The 22,237-nt window shown below is 46.4% G+C and overlaps 1 protein-coding gene across 1 annotated transcript; it reads left to right on the top strand.

Annotated features, from left to right (window-relative positions):
• The first annotated feature begins 9,361 nt into the window (after positions 1 to 9,361).
• Positions 9,362 to 15,397, top strand: LOC101113259 (spleen trypsin inhibitor I-like). Its single transcript, XM_004014599.5, has 4 exons — positions 9,362 to 9,481; positions 11,168 to 11,209; positions 13,786 to 13,981; positions 14,423 to 15,397. Exons 1-4 carry the CDS (start codon positions 9,382 to 9,384, stop codon positions 14,454 to 14,456), a joined length of 372 nt encoding a protein of 123 aa, XP_004014648.1. The 5' UTR covers positions 9,362 to 9,381; the 3' UTR covers positions 14,457 to 15,397.
• Positions 15,398 to 22,237: the final 6,840 nt, after the last annotated feature.

The following is a 22,237-nucleotide window of genomic DNA, read 5'->3' as shown; positions in this document are numbered from 1 at the left end:
GCAACTACAAACCTTAACCAGTAGGGTCCATAGGAATGGTGGTCCTTCTCTCTGTTCTGCTTAGCAGTGGCTACCTCCCTTTTCCCCATCCACAGAGCGTGCCCTACCAGGTATAGGAAACAAACCCACTATAGCATCATCTACTTTTTCATAGCCACTCCAAGCTGCACAAAAACCTGGGACACAGGCACCTCAGTATGTAGGCTTTTATTCCTTACTTCTAAGTTCAGTCAAGTTTGGGGGCAAGTTGTTCTCCTGGACTCTCAGAAGGAGGATGGATATTAGACTCAGTTGTCCACTTTCTAAGGAATCTGATTCCCTGAGGTCTTATGTGGGGAGAGGTCTTCTTACTTCAGTAAAAGAAAGGGCAACTACCTTTTTTGTGTCCCAGGCTCTGTGTTAGCATTTTGCCTGTATTCTGTTTATCATCCTAAGAATCCTTCAAGGAAGGAAATGGAGGCATGGAGATGGCTCTCAGCTGCTGTATTCATTTGCTCACACTGCAGGCCCCCATTCTCCCAAGCAGAGGGACTTTGATGATGTTTTCTTGCTCCTGCCTCTAGGAGGATGTATGTTGGAGACACTTTTGGAGAACAGAGAGTTATCAGTTTTACTACAGATGAGGAAAGTGAGGCATGGGGACCACAGAAAGAATGGTAATGAAATAAACAAAAACACAAATGGTGCCGGTGCTGGTGCTGTTACTCACTACTTCCTGTAGACTTGGGCAAATTTCTCAACATCTCTGAGCTTTCCACTCTTTATTATAAAATAAGGATAATGGTTGTATTTGTTAGTGTTTTTAGCTAGAGACCGCTAGAAACAATCTGGTTTCCAGTTGAAGTCTGCTCTGCTCAACTCAGTCACTCAGGCACATCTGACTCTTTGTAACCCCATGGACTGTAGCCCACCAGGCTCGTCTGTCCACGGGGTTTTTCAGGCAAGAATACTATACCATGTGGCCATTTCCTTCCCAGAAGGAGCAGTTACTCAAGATAGGGGGATGTCTGGTCATTTTGGTTGTTCCTGTAATTTAGCTTGTTTTGTCTGTGTTCAAACATGATTACCGAATGTCTTATTTTTGTCCTCATTTTTCATGGACATAGAATGACCTTGCCTGATATTGAGGTTCTGTTTAAACGTTAATATTAAGTGGAAGAATATCAGGCCCACTGTGGTGCCAGGGCAGGTCTTGGAACTCACAGGTTGCTTTTTGCTTTGTTTATCAATCTCATCATGTTGTGATCAGAATAAAAAGTTATTTTTAAAGTGATTTTCCAGGTATTGCCAGAGTAACTTTTACCAAAGTCAGATCTGATAGCAGTAACATTAATACTGTGAATATATAACAAAGTTAATTCTTACTAAAATTATTAATTTGTAACAGTGTAATAGGATAATGCCTTGGTGTTAATGAAAGGAGACTGGCTTAAGTACCTCACTACGCTGCTGTGTGCTCTTGGGCACGTCATTTCATCTCCCTGAGACAGTGGTGTGTTGGGGAACTGGGTGCTATTTTCAGAGACCCCACATGTTTGGAGTCAGGGAAACAACCTAGACTCACTCTTCTTTATTCTCTGTGTCTGTGTTGGGGTTTGGAGAGGGGACTATTGTATTAGGGACAGTGTACTCAGGACCCCTTACCACTTCTCTGCATTTTCAGAATCCCTGGCATATTTAGGTAGTTTATACAATGGGTTGTGACAGGAGAGTGTCTTGTCCTGACCCAATCCTGCCACTCACGTGCTGTGTGTCCTCGGGCAAGTCATCTGCATTTTCCTCACCTGAATAGGGCGACCAGGCTACACGAGCTTTTTGAAAGAGTCATGAGTATGAAGAGTTTACACAGTCATGGTCAATGATGTCCATTTTCCACCAAAGTGTTTCAGTCCAGAAGACTTGTCTACCTATGCTTCCTCACTACCCACCCAAATAGAAATTTGTGTGTGAAATAATAATCATTTCTCTGTTATGAAATCAATCAGAAAGCTGAATGACAGCTGAGCTTCTTTCCTCCAGAGGTAACTGCAGGCAGAGTAGGGAATGAAGGACTTCTGTGATTTGCTCGTGGGGCCAAGACAGCTTTTTCCAGGCTGGCACTATATTAGTCAAAACTCAAGGCTCATATTCTTTCCTCCTAGTCAGACTATTATTTTTATCTTCCTATCATGATGTAGGATGTTAGAAGAGACTCATAATTATATAAATAAGCCTCATCATCAAATAGACTAACAGGAGTTTTATTATATCCAATCTCTTCAAAGATTATGAACTTGGCATGAGGATGAAATGGGAAATTCATCCCCTTGACAAATATTCATCAAATACTTACATTTTCCGCCCCCCTCCCCCCGCTAAAACTTATATTTCTTGGTTTAGGAAAGCAGCAGAAGAGAAAATTAGTAATATAATATGCTTTCTAAGAGGGTGATAGACAATTAAGGCTGGAAAATCCCATGCCAGGTGGCGATGAGTGTTTTGTAGAAAGAGAGTGAGGGGGATACAGGAGGCTGTAGAAGTTAAAGAAACACTCTGGAATAAGGAGGCCTTGAGCAGAGGCTGACAAAAATGAGCCTGGTGTGTTTGCGCAGCAGCCAGGACCAGGGTGGCTGGAGCTGAGTGGGGGAGGGGAGGCAAGTGGAAGGGGACGAGGAAGAGAGGCCACGGGGGCAGGTCGTGAGGAACCCTGTAGGACTTCCTAAGAATCAGAATTTGACTCTGAGAGAGCTGGGAAATCGTGAGGGATTCGTCATGGGAACAATGGGATGAAAGTGTTACTCACTCAGTCATGTCTGACTCTCTGTGATCACATGGACTTTAGCCTGCCAGGTTCCTGTCCATGGAATTTCCAGGCAAGAATACTGGAGCGGATTGCCATTCCCTTCTCCAGGAGATCTTCCCAATCCAGGGATTGGACCTGGGCCTCCCTAATTGCAGGCAGATTCTTTACCCTCTGAGCCATTAGGGAAGCCCAACAATGGGATAGGACTTTAGTTTTAACAGGGTCCCTGTGGCTGCAGTGTGGAGAGTGACCTCTAGGGAGCAAAAGGCAGAGACAGAGGACCCTGGGCAGACTGCTGCAGTGGTCCAGGTGAGTCAAGATGGAGTGTGTACCTGTGTTGGTCCCGGGGTCGATCTCAGTTCTCTTGATAACATCAATGATTGCTCTGTTGAAGTACTATGCATTACTATGTAATGCATCACCACAAATCATGATGCATTAAATCTTTAGACATTTATGACTGATTCAACCTCTAGCCCCTCTCCCCACCCTGAGGTGTGGAGGCAGGGAAAAGGGAAAAGGGGAAAGAAAATTCTGACCCCAGAATTTTGAGAAGGTGTTGCCTCCCCAGGCAACAAATCCCCATTCTCGGGTTAGGTTGAGGCTTTACTAGTCACCTCCTTCACATGAGAAAAGACTCTTTGTTGCTGTCATCTCTCTGGAAACTTCAACTGTGTGTTAGGAGCTTTGTGCCAGGAATGGGATGAAGATGAAATTAGTATTTCTTATGAAAGTTGCAACATCAATATCCCTCAATATTCCTTTATTCCGTTGTCCAAGATGTAACCAAAGTAAACACACTGGTGTGTTTTCTTCCTTGCATTTCTCCATTACTGCATGATGCCTTCACGCTTTCATTTCAGGGTCGTCGTGAAGTCACTCAGTCATGTCTGACTCTTTGTGACCCCATGGACTGTAGCCCACCAGGCTCCTCCATCCATGGAATTTTCTAGGCAAGAGTACTGGAGTGAGTTGCCATTTCCTTCTCCAGGGGATCTTCCCAACCCAGGGATCGAACCTGGGTCTCCCACATTGCAGGCAGGTGCTTTACCATCTGAGCCACCAGGGAATCATTTCAGGGTGGAAACTGTCAACCACACACATATGTACAGAAAATAGTATTATAAACCCATGGACTATTGTCTAGCTCCAATCATTATCAACATATAGAGAATATTCTTAAACTGCATCCTCCTTTCTGATGTATTTTGATGCCAATCAATAGCATCCTGCCAATTCATCTATAACTATTCAGTAGTAATAGGAATTATTTACAATATTACCCTGTCATTATCATGCCTAACCATATTAATAATAATGTCTGGAAAGGAGGGTATCAAACAGCCATTTCACATTTCACACCCCTACCACTCTCTATTGCAAACAAACTGGGGATTTCAGTTGTTCATCTTGCAGACTGAGCTGTCTGACCTCCTATCTGAGCCTCCCATGCCTACCTTCCCACAGCCTAACTTCTGCCTTGGCCTCCATACAGGTATTCAAGCAAGGCCAAAATATTCAAACACTTCTACGTTGCCAAGCCAAGGTTCTGGAAGACCTTTTTACACGGCAGCTGCAATGCTAAAAACAGCAACTTCAAGATCAAGGAATACTGGGTGAGGACTTGTGATAGTGTTATCGGGTCCTGGGGAAAGACAGAGGGCAGGGCAGGGTGGGAGGGGAAAGAGAAAGAGACAGAGCTCAGGAAACCACACACCCCTCACAACACCCCAGTGATTTTTCCCCTCGATGCCTCCCTGGAGAAGTAGCTGTAGTATCCGTGGACTGAGCATGTCCTCCATGGGCCAGTGTGGCAAAAGGTCACCCCCAGAAGCCCCAATCATCATAATCTGATTCTACTCATATGCTCCCATTTTTCAGATGGAAACACTGAGTCAGTCACTCTGCACAGCAGGTCTGGAGTGCTCCTCAGTGCCCCCACCTTGGCCTGGAAAACTCCCTTGCTTTTTGTTGGTTACCCTGGTCCTGGGAGGACTGTGGTTGCACATTTCTGGGATGGTCTAGGACCTGTCGGGGTATACAGTGCTCAACTCTGGGACTTCAGAGATGTCAATCAGCAAGTTCCTTCTCTTTTGCAGAGAACCCGTGAACTGTGCTCCCTTGAGATGCTGAAGTACAAGGAAGATCCACCCAGGGCTGTGTTCTGGCTGGTTCTGAAAAATTTCAGCCTCTGCCTTTTCCTTCTCAACCTTCCCCTCCTCTGTAGAAATCTTCCTCTTCCCTTCCCCCTATGGGCCTGCTTGCTTTAGTTCTGTCTCATCCAGTTGACTCTAAGCACCATGAGAGCAAGTCTTCTCTTTATCCCTAGAATGCTGTGCAGCTCCTGACACAAAGGATACAGTCCATGAACACTGGAGGAAGGAAGGAAGGAATGCAGGAGCCAAGTTGCACATGACTGGAGTGTCTATAGAGCCTGGGATTGAATCCAGGATCTTGTCTTACTCTTCTTCCTCACTGCCTCCTCACCTTCACCCTCTACCCAACCATCACCTCCAGAACCTTCTGGAACCTGAGTGCCTGGATGCTGCCCCTCCTCCTGCAGCCAGAACTGCTGGGACCCACCTCTTTTTCTTGATAAATATGATTTGATACTGATGAAGTCTCACCCAAAATCTTTGACACATCATCTATGTTAATATCAGATAGTATTGCCTGGGTGTTGTTTGTATTTTGGTAACATCCAAGTAAGTGGGGACACATGACTAACTGGTTTTGGCATGTGTCTTCCTCCTGTGTTTTAACCTATAATTCCTCCAGCAAGTCACTTTTCCTTGTGTTCGTATTAGTCCTTCAGTCATGTCTGTCTCTTTGTGATCCCATAGACTGTAACCCTCCAGACTCCTCTGTCCATGAAATTCTCCAGGCCAGAATATTGGAGTGGATTGCCATTCCCTTCTCCAGGCGATCTTCCCAAACCAGGGATCGAACCTGGATCTCCTGCATTCCAGGCAGATTCCTTACCGTCTGAACCACTAGGGAAGCCTTAGCTGTAGTTCTGTTTCTTCATCTCTAAAATATGAACTTTGAAACTTAACTCCTAAGATGGTTAAATAATAAAAAGCTACTTTCCCCTGAACACTTACACTTACTGTGAACACTCTACAGGTCATAAAGTTAAATGTCCTCCAGGGAAGGGAGTGACAGTCACTCATTAATGTCCGACTCTTTGCAACCCCATGGAATTCTCCAGTACAGTCCATGGAATTCTCCAGGCCAGAACACTGGAGTGGGTAGCCTTTCCCTTCTCTAGGGGATCTTCCCAACCTAAGGATTGAACCCAGGTCTCCCACACTGCAGGTGGATTCTTTACCAACTGAACTATCAGGGAAGCCCCAAATGCTCTCCAGGCTAGGTGAGTAATGGGGATGGGAGTATTTGGAGTGGGGGTGGAAGCAGGGGGGGACAAAAAGGAACCGTGGAGATTATGGAAACTGGAGAAAGCTCCCCTCCTGAGAAGAGAGCAGCTCTCCCTCCGTTCACGGCTTTCAGAGCATGGTCCCTTGAGCAGCACCCTCAGCCCCCTCAGCCCCCAAAACCTGGTAGATGTGGACACTGAGGTCCCACTCCTGTCCTCCCGAATCAGATCTCAGAAAGTGGAGCTCTCAGATCTGTATTTGACCAATGGCTAAGGGATTCTGGTGCTCACTCAGAGCTGCAGTCCACTGCCCTTGATAAATTGCAGGACTGTGTTGTTGCCAGATGGTTTACTTTTTCAAACAGTGCTAGAAATTCATTTTCTGTAAAACTCCCACTGTTAAATCCTGGCAAACTTTTCAAAATTGTGAAATGTACTGTGTGGGCTAACAATCGTTGATATATTTTAGCCAGATGTGCAATCTTTTGTTTTTGCTTTTCCTTTTAACACTTGAAATAATCCTTATAAAACATTATTCATGACCTCACATTTAAGAAGGAAGACTCTGTAGGTCCAAAAAGTGAGGTGCTATTATATCACGTAGTAAGAAAGTGTTTGCTCATGACTTGGATATGAATGTCCCTCTCAGAGGGCACAGCATTTCAAACATCTGAATACCTTCTGTCTGCCCCTGGTACATTCCATCCATTTCACCATGTGGCCTTAGATAGCATGGGATCCAAAAGTCTTCTGCTTCAGAGGGAAGAACTGTGGAATAGAAGCAGAGATATGATCTGGAGTCCCACAGTCTTGGATCTTTATCCAGAATGCAATGCCTGTGATGTTCTTGCCTTGTTATTTCTCTGAAGATAATGCAGAGGCTGGGGAGGTTTATAATTAGAGACCTCGGTCATGCATGAGCTGGAGTAGGGAGGGGAAGGGAGGCTGAGCCCATCAGGGGGTGTCTAACCTGGACCAGAGTGAGGAGGACCAGGAAAGGAGGACGTTGGGAGAGAAAGACAGACAGATGAGAGAGGGGAGGGCAGGAAAGAGGAGTCTCTGCTGTTAGGAGAATTCTCTGCAGCTGCCTGGTCTCAGTTGGACAGACTGAGGGGAATAGGAGCAGGGCCAGCGGGCCTCATGAGCTAGAATCCTACCACCCACAGGTTGTGTCCTGAGCAAGTGGTTTTCCTTCTTTGACACAATGGGATGGGAATCCCAGATGCTGTAGGACTAACTCGAGGCTAAATGAAATCAAACACATGGAATGTCTCAGGAGAGAGGGACCCTCCACTCACAGTGGCTTGTTCTCAGTGAGTCACCCACTCCCAATGCCCTTCTGCCCTGCAGCAGCTCGGTATTGAGAGCTCTTGTAATGGCAACCCCACTCCAGTACTCTTGCCTGGAAAATCCCATGGACGGAGGAGCCTGGTAGGCTGCAGTCCATGGGGTCGTTAGGGGTTGGACATGACTGAGCTTTGCACTTTCACTTTTCACTTTCATGTGTTGGAGAAGGAAATGGCAACCCGCTCCAGTGTTCTCACCTGGAGAATCCCAGAGATGGTAGAGCCTGGTGGGGGGCCGTCCATGGGGTCGCAGAGTCGGACACGACTGAAGCAACTTAGCAGCCGCAGCAGCAGCAGCCCTTTCAAGGCAAAGGGTGTCTCTGTGCAGGAAGGCAGCCCCCCCATGTCCTTTGCAGCTCATCACCCAGCTCTGAGCCTGCTTGACGTTTGGCTGGATTTGCTCCTGGGGCTTCTGGGCACTGAGCCCAGCTCCCTCCTCCTTGAGCCTGGAGTGGAGCACAGGGTGTATGTGTGTGTGTATTAACAGAAGAATGACTGTGTGTGAATGACTGAGTGCAGGGCTTGTGGTCAGTGGTTGTAACTGGGAGTGCATATACAGGAGTGAGTGAAGGGACTGTGGGTGTGCCACCCCTCACGTGTGCACCATTGTTTTCAGCCAACAATGCAACTGAATGCACATGCACAGACTCGGAAACCAGAGCCCCAACTTCAAATCCTCTCTCCATTCTATGACTGTAGGCAAATTACTTTATTTGCTTTCACCTCAGGTTCCTCCTCTGTAAATGAAGACATGTCAATAGTTCCTCATCCCCTCCTTTAGGATTTTTGCAAATTATTGGAGTTAATGTATGTCAAGTGCTTAGAATAATGCTTAACATATAAAAAGCTATGTTTTTACCCATGGTAATTACTTACTGCTATTATTATTGATAGTACAAGGGACTGACATCTTAGGGAAAACGAACGTATGTCCGTTGTGTCTGTTGACTCCACAGCAACCTCATGATTGGGCAGTGCTGATATCACGTGACACCTGAAGACACGGACTATGGGAGATTCACATGCTCAGGCACAGAGTTAGGAAAAGGCAGAGCTGGTACTGGAACTGAGGTGCTGTGACCCCGATGCCACTGGAGGAGAGAGCAGGAGGAAGGGGAAGTTGCAGTGGATCTTCCAAGGTCCCCTGAGTTCCACTCAGGCAAGGCACACTCCTAGTTGTGAAACAGATTGAGGAATGGCAGGTGGTCATGCTGTGGAGACGTGCTCAGCTCCCTGCCCCTTCTCTGCCCCTCCCCTGACTCCTTTTTCTACCCAGAAAATAGGGTGGCTGCTCAAGCAGAACATTATCTTCTGCAGCTGAGTTCCACTTGGACAAGTGGCAGGGAAAGAGCAAGGGTCCATCCGGTGGAGAAGCTGTGGTGCTGGTTGCACAAAGGTGTGCTGTGTCACTTCTGTCTTCTAAAGTAGGTGAAGGGGTGGAGATGGAGGAAGGGTGTTGATGCTAAGATGTGATGATGCCTGCCGGAGGCTGAGCTCGCACAGTGGTTGTTGCGGGTGAGCTAACACAGTGCTGATATCCTATCTGTCCTTTGATCGGCTCTCATCCACTCCCTGACTATCTATCACGTTCCATGCACTGCTCTAGGTACTGGGACGCTCCCTGAGTGACCATATTGGAATCACGATCTGTGTTCACAGGAGACCCACGGGCGGAATCAAGTCTGAGAGGCCCTGTTCCTTGGTATTTGGCCCCAGCAACCAGAAACACGAAGTCAGGTGGAGATTGCACAATAAACAGGACCGACCCAGCTCCTCCCCTTCTTCTCTTCCCTCTTCATTGCCTGAGCACACCCCTCGGCCAGGATATTAAAAGCTCCATCCATCCTCCGCATCCTCAGGAGCCCTCCTGCAAGTCCATGAAGATGAACCGACTCTGCCTCTCTGCAGCCCTTCTCTTCCTCCTGGTTATCCTGGTGGATGGCACCCCAGAGGATATTAACAAGAGCCATGACCACGGTATGTCTGGGCTCACCTCTCCTCTATACACTGGAGGGAAATGAGGCGAGTTCATGGAAAGGGCGGGGGGGCATGGGTGGGGTGGGTGCTGCCAGCCCTCTCTGGATTTCTCCTGGGAAATTGGGCAGTTTTAACCCCAAGAACATTTCACCACTCTCAACATGGAAAAAAAAGGAAAATTAGAATTAAAAGAATATATATCCAGGTAAAGTACCAGATCAGGGACCACCTCCCTGAGACTCTATTCCTGGTCAGTGCAGTGTCTCTGATCCTCACTGTAGGGTAATAAAAAGATATATATTTGATCCTTGACTGATTCATGAGGCAGGCCTTTTGAACCTCTTGGAATTCACTGTTTTTCATAGGTCATGAGATGAGTCATGGACAGCAACTGACGATAACTTCAGAACTGCGCTTATCTCCAAAGCAAGACAAACATGCATTTGCAAGTTAGGATTTTCACCAGGCCCCATGACAGCATTTCTGGGGAGAGTGGAGGACACTGAGACTCAGTCAATCACCAATGGCCACAGATCAATCAATATGCCTTTGATTTGAAGTCTAAATAAAAATCCATAAGCATTGGTGTTTAGAGAGCTTTCAGGGTGATGAACACAAGGAGGTGACATGAGGGTGCTGGGCTCGCTGGGGTATGGAGGCTCCGCACACCCCCACTCCGCCTTTGCCCTACCCGTCTCCTCCATTTCACTGTCCCCAGGCTTTATCTTTTATAATAACATGGGTACAGTAAGCGAGGTGTACTTGGTTGTACTTCCTGAGTTCAGTCGCTGGTTCTATAGAGTTATTGAACATGGAGGTAGGGGTCATGGAAGCTCTGATTTTCACCCAGTTGGTCACAAGCATGAATTATTTGAGATCACATGACTCATATCTGAGCTGAGGACAGTAAGAGCTCTCAACCAGCAGGATCTGCACCAAGTCCACCCATACACTATCAGAAGTAAATTGACTGTGCGACACCCAGTGGGTGTTTGGGGAATTGGTTGGTGTTGGTTGAGACATCACACATTTGGTGTCAGAGAAAAATTCAGACTCACTCTGCATTGTGATTTGGGGGCTGAGGTGAGACGCGGGCACAGGGGAGTAATGAAAATACCTGGAAACTCTGACCAGTTATGTGTATTTTCATAGTTCCTGGACAAATCAGAAAGTGTGTCCAGTGGGATGTGACTGGACAGTACCTTGTCCTGACCCCCTACCACCATGCCTTGTGTCCTGGGGCAAGTCATCTGCAGTTTCCTCATCTGAACAGGGGTACTCATTCCATGGGTTCTTTGAAACGATTACCTGTCAGGAATATAAAGAGTTTGATCACATTTCATGACCACTTTTGTCCATTTTCTACTTAGATGTCTTAATTTTGAAAAAATATGTCTGAGTACTTTCCTTGAGCAAGAAAGATTATTAAGTATCATGTAATGATATTTCTTTATTATTAAAATGAATCAGAAAGATATAGGACTGAGCAGAGCAACTTCAGGGAAAGGTAAGAAACACAGCCCTTGCGTGGTTGACTCATGGGACCAAGGCTGGTACACTGTTAGTAAAGTCTCCAAGCCCTTTCCCTCGTCCCCTTTGACTGTTATTTTATAATCTGCTTTTGATTGTTTTCCTGGTTCTTGGTCCAGGCCTCCTCAAACTCTTGGAATTTACTGTCTTTCATAGGTTATGTGATGACTTATGGAGGACGAAATGAGAACCATCCAGGTACGGACTGGTCTAAAAAAATTTAAGCCACCTTGTAAAGGTTTGAACCTTCATGCCCCTTCACCATGCCGGCACCTCTGGGGAGAGTGGAGGATACTAACCGGGATCAATTATCAACAGCTGACAATTCAATCAATATGCCTATTTATTGAAAACTCAATAATATCCATAAACAGTGGGGTTCAGAGTACTTTCAGGGAGATGAACACAAGGAGGTGATGTGAGCATGCTTTGCTCACCGGGACATGAAGGCTTCACACACCTCTACTCCCCCTTTGCCCTACACGTCTCCTGTTTCTCTGTCTCTGAGTCGCCTCCTTTCTAAATTTCTGGAAAAAGTAAGTGAAGCGCTTTCCTGAATTCAGTCACTGGTTCTATTGAGTGAGTGAAGATGGAAGAGAGGTCGTGGTACCTTTGACTTTAGCCAGTTGGTCACAAGTGTGAGTTATTCAGGATCATGGGGCTGGCATCTGAACTGAGGACAGTCTTGAGCCATCTGTGTGCGGAGTCTGATGTGCCTGATCCTCAAGTAGATTTTTTTTACTAAAAGGGATTCAAGTCATATTCACTCTATTCAATGACTGTGCACTTGCTGAGAGAATGAAGATGGAAGTTACTAAGTCCCTACAAAGCATTGTTCTTGGGGTGGGGAAGCAGCTGTGAAAAAAAATAGGGCAAAATAATTTGCCTTCTAGGAGGGAGACAAACAATAGCAGAGGGGAGAAATCCTATGGTAGATTATGTTTCCTGAAGGTAGAGAGGGACGTGGAGAAAGTTTGCTGTGCTCTTTCTCTCCAGGGTCAGGGAAACCTTCTGTGATAAGGAGGCTTTGAGCAGAGGCTGCGGAACTAACGTGCCTGGGGTGTGTTGGAACAGCAGCCAGGACCAGGGTGGATGGAGCTGGGTGGGTGGATGGGAGGGGAGTGGAAGGTGATGAGGCCGAGAGGCCATGGGGGCAGGTCATGAGGAGGCTTGTGGGACTTATAAAGATCAAAATTTCACCCCCAGAGAAATGGGGAGTCACTGAGGGATTGGTCATGGGAGCAATGGGGTAAGACTGAATAGTAACAGGATCCCTGAGGCTGCAGTGCAGAGAGTGCCCTCTAGGGGATGAAGGGCAGACACGGAGGCCCAGGGAGCAGGCTGCTGCAGTGGTCCGTGTGATCCTTGATGGAGCGTTTATTTATGTTGTTCCCCGAATCGATCTCAGGTTTCTTGAATAATATGAATGTCTTGCTCTGTTGAGGTTTCTGTGGAGGCTTCATTACCCAGTCATGATGCATTAAATCATTAGCTATTGGTGATTGTTCAACTGACAGCTCCTCTCCCCTCCCTGAGGTGGAGGCAAGGAGGAGGAGGAGGACGGAAGATAAAAGATCAAGAGGAGGAGAGCAAGGAAAGCTCCAACCCTCCCTCCTGCCAGACAGTCCTTCCTGTGCATTCAGAGCCCATGCTGGGGTTACGAGGGTCTTTCCAAAATCATTGACATCACATACCAAAAGACACTTTTATTGTTCTCATCACATAAGAAATGCCACTGTTTTTAGGAACTTAGTGTTAGGAAAAGAATAAAAAACCATATATTTCTTCTTATAATCACAATATCGGCATATCTTCATTCAATTTATAGAATCCTCCTGAGGTATCCAAAGTAAACACACTGGTATGTTTTCTTCATGCCTTTTTCCATGGCAGCATGTTTCCTTTACATTTTTTAAATTAATGGTGGAAAGTTTTTAACATGCACATAAGCACAGAGAATGGTATTATAAAACCCAGGTATCCAGACCCAGTAATTACTGACCTACAGCAAATATTTTTCACCTTTGAGCTCTTTTTCTTGTTTTAGAGTTGCGGGTTTTGTTTTGCGCATTTGTGTATTTATTTTTGGCTTCCCAGGTGGTGCTAGTGGTAAGAACCCACCTGCCAATGCAGGAGATGCAAGAGACCTGGGTTCCATCCCTGGGTTGGGAAGACACCCTGGAAGAGGGCACAGCAACCCACTCCAGTATTCCTGCCTGGAGGATCCCTTGGACAGATGAGCCTGGTGGGCTACAGTTTGTAGTGTCGCACGGAGTCCGACACGACTGAAGCGACTTGGTGTGCACGTGCGTGAACGCACACACACATATTTATTTGGATATATTGGGTCTTAGTTGCAGGTTGAAGGCTCAGTAATTGTGGCCCACCAGCTTAGTTGCCCCATGGCATATGGGCCCTTAGTTCCTTGACAAGGGATTGAACCCAGGATTCCTTAGTTGGAAGGAGGTTGTTAACCACTGAACCACCTCGGAAGTCTTATAGAACTTTTAAGGCGAATCAAATGCATTATACCAATTTTCCTTAAAATACTTCATGAGAAGATATATATATTTGAACATGATTTTTATATCATGTTACATCTAGCAACATTCATAATTCTGTCCCAGAAAGGAGGTTTTTAAATGGCCTTCTCAATTTGACCATTCCCCACAACTCTAACATTCTCTATGGCAAACTGACAGTTCTAACTGTTGACCTTATATGGAGTTGTGATAACCATCTTCATAACTAAGCCACTGCCCCTCTCATTCCAGCAGCTTCTAAGCCTGCCTTCTGCCTGAAGCCTAAATTAATAGGTCCCTGCAAGGCCAAGAAGGTCAGGTACTTCTACGATGCCAAGACCGGGCAATGCCAACGCTTTTTCTACGGTGGCTGCAAAGGGAACTTGAATAACTTCCAAACCATAGCGCTGTGCATGAAGACCTGCGATCATGCGGCGTGGTCCCGGAGGTAAGACAGGGTGCAGGGCAGGGTGAGAGGGGAAGGGCTGGGGAAAGGGGCGGAGCTCAGGGGGCCACACACCATTCACCCTGCACAGTGTCTTCCTCCTCGCTGCTGCCAGGAGAGGCTGCAGTGTCCTGTGAAACCACACACTGAGCAAGTTCTCCAGGGAGAAAATCGCAGAAGGTCAACCCCAGAGGCTTCTTTGTGATCATCTCAGCCTGATCACATGCTCCTCTTTCTCAGTTGGGAACACTGACTCAACCACCCTCCAGGGCAGGTCTGCAGGACGCCTGAGTGCCTCCCCGCATCCAGGCTCGGAAAATTCACTGCCTTTTTGTTGGTTTCATATTTCTTTTGAAAATCTAGGATCTGTTAAGATGAACAGTATCTAGGTTTGGGGCTACAATGAAGTCACTCAGGAAGTTCTTTTTCTTTTTTTCCTTGCAGAAGACATGGGAAGAGTCATGCTCCAAAACTCTGAAGTCCAAGGAGGACCCATGAAAGTCTGGGCTGTTCCTGAAACAGTTCAGTCTCCTTGCATTTCTTCTCTCCCCTACCTTCCTTAGCAGAGCCTGCCTGTTTCCTTTCCTTCATGATGCTGAGAGACTTCCCTGGTGGCTCAGATGGTGAAAGCATCTGACTACAATGTGAGAGACCTGGGTTCAATCCCTGGGTCAGGAAGATCTCCTGGAGAAGGAAATGGCAACCCACTCCAGTGTTCTTGCCTGGAAAATCCCATGGACAGAGGAGCCTGGTAGGCTACAGTCCATGGGGTCGCAAAGAGTAGGACACAACTGAGTAAATTCACTTCACTTTATGATACTGGGAAAGATTGAGAGCAGGAGGAGAAGGGGACAACAGAGGATGAGATGGTTGGGTGGCATCACCAACTCAATGGGCATGAGTCTGAGCAAACTCTGAGACAAAAGACAGGGAAGTCTGGCATGCTGCAGCCCATTGGGTCACAAAGACTTGGACATGACATAGTGACTGAACAACGTGGGTCTATACACCTTAGCTCTGTCTTATCCAGTTGGCTCTAAGCACCATGACAGCATGTCTTCCCTTTATCCTGAGCACTTAGCACAGTTCCTGGCATGAAGGAAGCAGTTCATAATTATGTGAGGAAGGAAAGCAAGCAGGAGGGGCACATTCCTCTCGACCAGAGTAACTAGAGAGCCTGAGGTTTGACACCAGGATTGCTGTCTCAGCCCACATACTCATGACATCCTCACCATGCCATCACTGCCCTCCTTATGTGAGGCCTTGGTGGAATTTCTGGTATCCATTTATCAGCATCAGTAATGAGAGAAGTCTTTGCAATAGAAAAGCCCTCCTTTCCCATAAAGATGTTGCAGTTTTCCTTTCTGTATTTTCAAACACTGTGGCTTATATTTCAATAAATGCATATTCAAAACTAAACTGAGGGCAGTGGAGTCTGTTGTTTTCAACTACAAATGTTTACCAATAGGGTCCATGGAAATGGTGGTTCTTCTCTCTGTTCTGCAGAGCAGTGGGTGCCTCCCCTTTCCCAGTCCACAGACTGTGCCCTACCGGGTAGAGGAAGCAAACCCAGGATAGCATCATTGACCTCTTAATAGCCACCCCAAGTTACACAAAAAATCCTGGGAGACAGACACATCAGCGTGAAAGCTTTTATTCCTTACTTCTAAGTCTAGTTTAAATTTGGGGGCAGGCTGTCCTCCTGGACGCTCAGAAGGGGAAAGTGCATAAGATTCAGTTGTTCATCTTTCTAAGGAATCTGATTCCCTGAAGTCACGTGTGGGGAGGCGGTGTCTTACTTCAGTTAAAGAGGGGCAGCTACCATTTAGTGTGCCAGGCTCTGTGTTAGCATTTTACCTACATTATTCTATTAACCATCTTAAGAATCCTTCAAGGGAGGAAATGGAGGCATAGAGATGGCACTTAGCTGCAGTATTAATTTTCTAACTTGGCAGCTTCCCTCTCTCTCAAGTAGAGGGACTCTGATGAAGTTTTCCTTCTCTTCCTCTGGGAATATGTAGGAGGGAGGCACTTTGGGAAAACAGAGTGTCTGCTTCATGACAGATGAGGAAAATGAGGCATGGGGACCAGAGCAAGTATCAGTTCAGTTCAGTTCACTCACTCAGTCGTGTCTGACTCTGTGACCCTGTGAACTGCAGCACACCAGGCCTCCCTGTCCACCATCAACTCCCAGAGTCCACCCAAACCCATATCCATCGAATTGATGATGCCATCCAACCATCTCATCCTCTGTCGTCCCCTTCTCCTCCTGCCCTCAATCTTTCCCAGCATCAGAGTCTTTTCAAATGAGTCAGCTCTTTGCATCAGGTGGCCAAAGTATTGGAGTTTCAGCTTCAACATCAGTCCTTCCAATGAACACCCAGGACTGATCTCCTTTAGGATGGACTGGTTGGATCTCTTTGTAGTCCAAGTGGCTCTCAAGAGTCTTCTCAAGCACTACAGTTCAAAAGCATGAATTCTTCGGTGCTCAGCTTTCTTTATAGTCCAACGCTCACATCCATACATGACCACTGGAAAAACCATAGCCTTGACTAGATGGACCTTTGTTGGCAAAGTAATGTCTCTGCTTTATAATATGCTGTCTAGGTTGGTCATAACTTTCCTTCCAAGGAGTAAGCATCTTTTAATTTCATGGCTGCAGTCACCATCGGCAGTGATTTTGGAGCCCAGAAAAATAAAGTCTAACACTGTTTCCACTGTTTCCCCATCTATTTGCCATGAAGTGATGGGACCGGATGCCATGATCTTCGTTTTCTGAATGTTGAGCTTTAAGCCAACTTTTTCACTCTCCTCTTTCACTTTCATCGAGGCTCTTTAGTTCTTCTTCACTTTCTGCCATAAGGGTGGTGTCATCTGCATAGCTGAGGTTATTGATATTTCTCCCGGCAATCTTGATTCCAGCTTGTGCTTCTTCCAGTCCAGCGTTTCTCATGATGTACTCTGCATATAATTTAAATAAGTAGGGTGACAATATACAGCCTTGACGTACTCCTTTTCCTATGTGGAACTAGTCTGTTGTTCCATGCCCAGTTCTAGCTGTTGCTTCCTGACCTGCATATAGGTTTCTCAAGAGGCAGGTCAGGTGGTCTGTATTCCCATCTCTCTCAGAATTTTCCACAGTTTATTGTGATCCACACAGTCAAAGGCTTTGGCATAGTCAATAAAGCAGAAATAGATGTTTTTCTGGAACTCTCTTGCTTTTTTGATGACCCAGCAGATGTTGGTTATTTGATCTCTGGTTCCTCTGCCTTTTCTAAAACCAGCTTGAACATCTGGAACTTCATGGTTCACGTATTGCTGAAGTCTGGCTTGGAGAATTTTGAGCACTGTATTTTTTACTAGCGTGTGAGATGAGTGCAACTGTGTGGTAGTTTGAGCATTCTTTGGCATTGCCTTTCTTAGAGATTGGAATGAAAACTGAGCTTTTCCAGTCCTGTGGCCACTGCTGAGTTTTCCAAATTTGCTGGCATATTGAGTGCAGCACTTTCACAGTATCATCTTTTGGGATTTGAAATAGCTCAACTGGAATTCCATCACCTCCACTAGCTTTGTTCATAGTGATGCTTCCTAAGACCTACTTGACTTCACACTCCAGGATGTCTGGCTCTAGGTGAGTGATCACACCATCGTGATTATCTGGGTCATGAAGATCTTTTTTTTGTACAGTGCTTCTGTGTATTCTTGCCACTTCTTCTTAATATCTTCTGCTTCTGTTAGGTCCATACCATTTCTGTCCTTTATTGTTCCCATCTTTGCATGAAATATTCCCCTGGTATCTCTAATTTTCTTGAAGAGATCTCTAGTCTTTCCCATTCTGTTCTTTTCCTCTATTTCTTTGCATTGATCACCAAGGAAGGCTTTCTTATCTCTCCTTGCTATTCTTTTTTAAAAATTTTGATTTATTAATTTTAATTGAAGGCTAATTACTTTACAATATTGTATTGGTTTTGCCACACATCAACATGAATCTGCCACGGGCGTACACGTGTTCCCCATCCTGAACCCCCCTCCCACCTCCCTCCCCGTACCATCCCTCTGGGTCATCCCAGTGCACCAGGCCCAAGCATCCTGTATTGAACCTGGACTGGTGATTTGTTTCTTATATGATATACATGTTTCAATGTGAACTCTGCATTCAAATGGTGTATATTTCCTTTTCTCCTTTGCTTTTCACTTCCCTTCTTTTCACAGCTATTTGCAAGGCCTCCTCAGACAACCATTTTGCTTTTTTGCATTTCTTTTTCTTGGGGATAGTCTTGATTCCCGTCTCCTGTACAATGTCATGAAACCTCTGACCATAGTTCAGCAGGTACTCTATCAGATCTAGTCCCTTAAATCTATTTATCACTTGCACTTTATAGTCATTAGGGATTTGATTTAGATCATACCTGAGTGGTCTAGTGGTTTTGCCCACTTTCTTCAATTTCAGTCTGCATTTGGCAATAAGGAGCTCATGATCTGAGCCACAGTCAGCTTCTGGTCTTGTTTTTGCTGACTGTATAGAGCTTCTCCATCTTTGACTTATGTCAGGAGCTCTTTTTATATTGAAACCAAGTGAAGAGTAGTGGGTGGTCATGCTGTGGAGACACATTTGTCTCTCTGCTTCCCTTCTGCCCACTTTCTAACTCTTTTTTTTCCTACCCAAAATGCCAGAGCTTGTGCCCCAGATGAAGATGCTCTTCCCTTGGCTCACCATCTGCCTGGACCAGTCCCAAGTAAAGAGCTGGTGTCTGTCTAGTAGAGATGCTGCCACAGTAATTGCAGGAAGCTTGACATGTCACATCTGCCTAGTGAAGTAGGTGAGACTAAGATAGGGGTGGGGTGGGGTGGGCAGGATGTACAGACACCGATATAAGGCTTTAAAGGATGACCTGAGCTAACACACTGCTGATCACCTACCAGTTCTGTGATCTGCTCTCATCCACTCACTTGACCATCCATCACGTGCCATGCACCACTCTAGGTGCTGGGATATTCCCTGAGTGAACTTACTGGACAAAATTCCACCTCTGGAACCACAGCGTGTGTTTCCACAAGACCCACAAGCATAGTCAAGCTTAAGAATTGATGTTACTGGGCATTTGGCCTTGGTAGGCAGAAGCAGGACCATGGGGGGTGAGGAGATTACAAACTTTATAAGACTGACCCCAGCTCCTCCCTGCCATTGCTCCCCTCCTTGTTGGCTGTTCTGACCCCTCAGCTGGCGTGTGAGCTCAGTCAGCCCTCAGGTTTCATCACAAATCCTCCCACTAGCCACAGGGATGAGCTGGCTTTGCCTCTCTGCAGCCCTTTTCATCCTTTGGGCACTTGGTAGATGAAGCAGGAATCAGCCCTGAGGTATGTTCTGACTTCACCTCTCCTCTGCAGGCTGGGGAGGGGGCGATGGGGGTAGTTCATGGAAGGGGCTGGGGAGCAGGGCTGGGGGTGTGTGCAGCAAACCCTTAGCATTTCTTATGGTAAATTAGGTAGTTTTCACTCCAGGGATATTCCTTGACTCTCAAAAGATATCATTGAATGTTCAGTTTTGGAAAAAAAAAAAAAAGACTCTACCTGATCAGTGACCTCATCACTGAGACAATATTCTTAGTCACTGCCTTGCTCCTCACCCTCACTGTCCTTTCATAATAAAAACCGTAATTGACCCTTGCTGCTGTTCATGCCCCAGGCCTTCTGAAACTCTTGGTATTTTCCATAGTTTCATAAATCATGCAATGAGTGAGGGATGGGACCTGAGATAGTGTCTGGATGATACTATTTGCATGGGACTGGACTCCAGAATGTTCCATCAGGTGCTTAGAAGGTTAGAACTGTCAACCCTCCATTCCTCTGAGGACAGGAGAGGGTACTATACTGAGTTCAATCACCAATAGCCAATGATCTATCAACTTGCCTACCTCCAACCCTCAATTGAAATCCATAAACATTGTGTTCAGAGAGCATCAGGGGAGGTGATAACATCAAGAGACTGAGAGCAGAGAGAGTCTCAAGAGGGCCTTGGAGGTTCAGCAGCCCCAACTCCCCATTTACCCTATGCTTCTCCGGTTGGCTGTCCCTGAGTTTTGTGCTTTATAATAACTTGGAACCATAAGTAAAGGGCTTTCTTGAGTTCTGGGAGTAGTTCTATTAAGTTATTGAACGTGGGAGGTGGGTTATAGAACCTTTGCATTAAAAGCCAGTTGGTCACAGGTGTGAGTGACTGCAGGACTTGTGATCAACGCTTGAAAGTATGGGCAGTCCTCAGGGACCCAGCCCTCACCTTGTGGGTTCTACGCTACCTCTATGGATTTATAGTGTCAGAAGTGAATTGACTTCTGAGATGGGCAGTGGATGCTGGGAAACTGCTGTTGGCAGAGACCTCACATGTTTGGAGTTGGGGACAACATCAGACTCACTCTTCTCTATCATTTGTGTCTGGTATGAGGGTCAGGGCTGTGGGACTGTATTATGTGGGGCAGAGTACTCAGAACCCCTTCCCAGTGATCTGCATTTTCAGAATTCCTGGCAGAATCATGCACTTGATTTATGGGTTGTGATCTGTACTCATTTGTTGTAGTCCAGTATCTCAGTCATGTCTGACTCTTTGTGAGCCCATGGACTGCAGCACGCCAGGTTTCCTTCTCCTTCACCATCTCCCAGTTTGCTCAAACTCATGTCCATTGAGTTTGTGATGCCATCCAACCATCTCATCCTCTGTTGTCCCCTTCTCCTCCTGCCTTCAGTCTTTCCCAGCATCAGGGTCTTTTCCAGTGAGTCGGCTCTTTGCATCAGGTGGCCAAAGTATTGGAGCTTCAGCTTTAGCATCAGTCCTTCCAATGAATATTCAGGGTTTGATTGCTGTTGTTATTAATATTACAAAGGATTCTGACTTCTCAGGGAGAAGGAACATGTGTTTGTTGTGCCTGTTGCTTCCATAGCAACCCCATGATGTGGGCAGCACTGATCTCATATGACAACTGAAAACAGGACTCTAGGGGATTTATATCCTCAGGTACAAAGATAGGAAAAGGCAGAACTGATACTGAAACTGAGGTCCTATGACCCCGAAACCACAGGGAGAGAGGACTGGAACGGCTGCAGGGGGTGGCTTCAGGCAAACTTCCATGGTCTCCTGAGGTCCACTCGGGCAGAAAGCTCTCCTGTTGTGAAACCAGGTGAGGATGGCAGGTGGTCATGCTCTGGAGATGAGTTCAGCTCTCTGCTTCCCCTCTGCCTGCCCCTCCCCTTATTCCTTATGTGAAGCAGTAAATAGGGTTACAACCCAGGGGGAGACCACCTTCCCCAGTTAGGTTCCTGCCTGGACCAGTCCCTCATGAAGGGCAGATGTCCATCCAGGGCAGACGCTGTGGCAATGGTTGCTGGAGGGTGACCCGTGTCACACCTGTCTTCTGAGCTAGGTGAGGGGGGTCAGGGCATTGAGGCCAGATGTGATGACACCTGCAGGAGGCTGGAAAGGAGGACCTGGGCTCACACACTGCCAATCACCTATACATCTTTGATTTGTTCTTGTCTACTCACTGACAAGAAAAGTTATGACCAACCTAGATAGTATATTCAAAAGCAGAGACAGTACTTTGCCGACTAAGGTCTGTCTAGTCAAGGCTATGGTTTTCCTGTGGTCATGTATGGATGTGAGAGTTGGATGGTGAAGAAGGCTGAGTGCCAAAGAACTGATGCTTTTGAATTGTGGTGTTGGAGAAGACTCTTGAGAGTCCCTTGGACTGCAAGGAGATTCAACCAGTCCATCCCAGCCTTGGGATTTCTTTGGAAGGAATGATGCTAAAGCTGAAACTCCAGTACTTTGGCCACCTCATGCAAAGAGTTGACTCATTGGAAAAGACTCTGATGCTGGGAGGGATTGGGGGCAGGAGGAGAAGGGGACGACAGAGGGTGAGATGGCTGGATGGCATCACTGACTCGATGGCTGTGAGTCTGAGTGAACTCCGGGAGTTGGTGATGGACAGGTAGGCCTGGCGTGCTGCGATTCATGGGGTCTCAAAGAGTCGGACACGACTGAGCGACTGAACTGAACTGAACTGAACTCACTGACCATCCATCATGTGTCATACAGTGCTCTAGGTGCTTAGATGCTCCCTGAGTGACTACATTGAACAAAACTCCATCTGTCTGATCACAATCTGTGTTTACACAAGACACACAGGCATAGTCAAGTCTGAGAACTGCTGTTACTGGACATTTGACCCCCTGCAGACAGAAGCAAGAGGCATGGTTAGGTGGGGG

This window comes from Ovis aries, chromosome 13 (assembly GCF_016772045.2).
Source record: "Ovis aries strain OAR_USU_Benz2616 breed Rambouillet chromosome 13, ARS-UI_Ramb_v3.0, whole genome shotgun sequence".
NCBI classification, from domain to species: domain Eukaryota; kingdom Metazoa; phylum Chordata; class Mammalia; order Artiodactyla; family Bovidae; genus Ovis; species Ovis aries.
The sequence above is the reverse complement of the archived record's forward strand: the minus strand, read 5'-3'. Positions and strand labels throughout refer to the sequence as shown.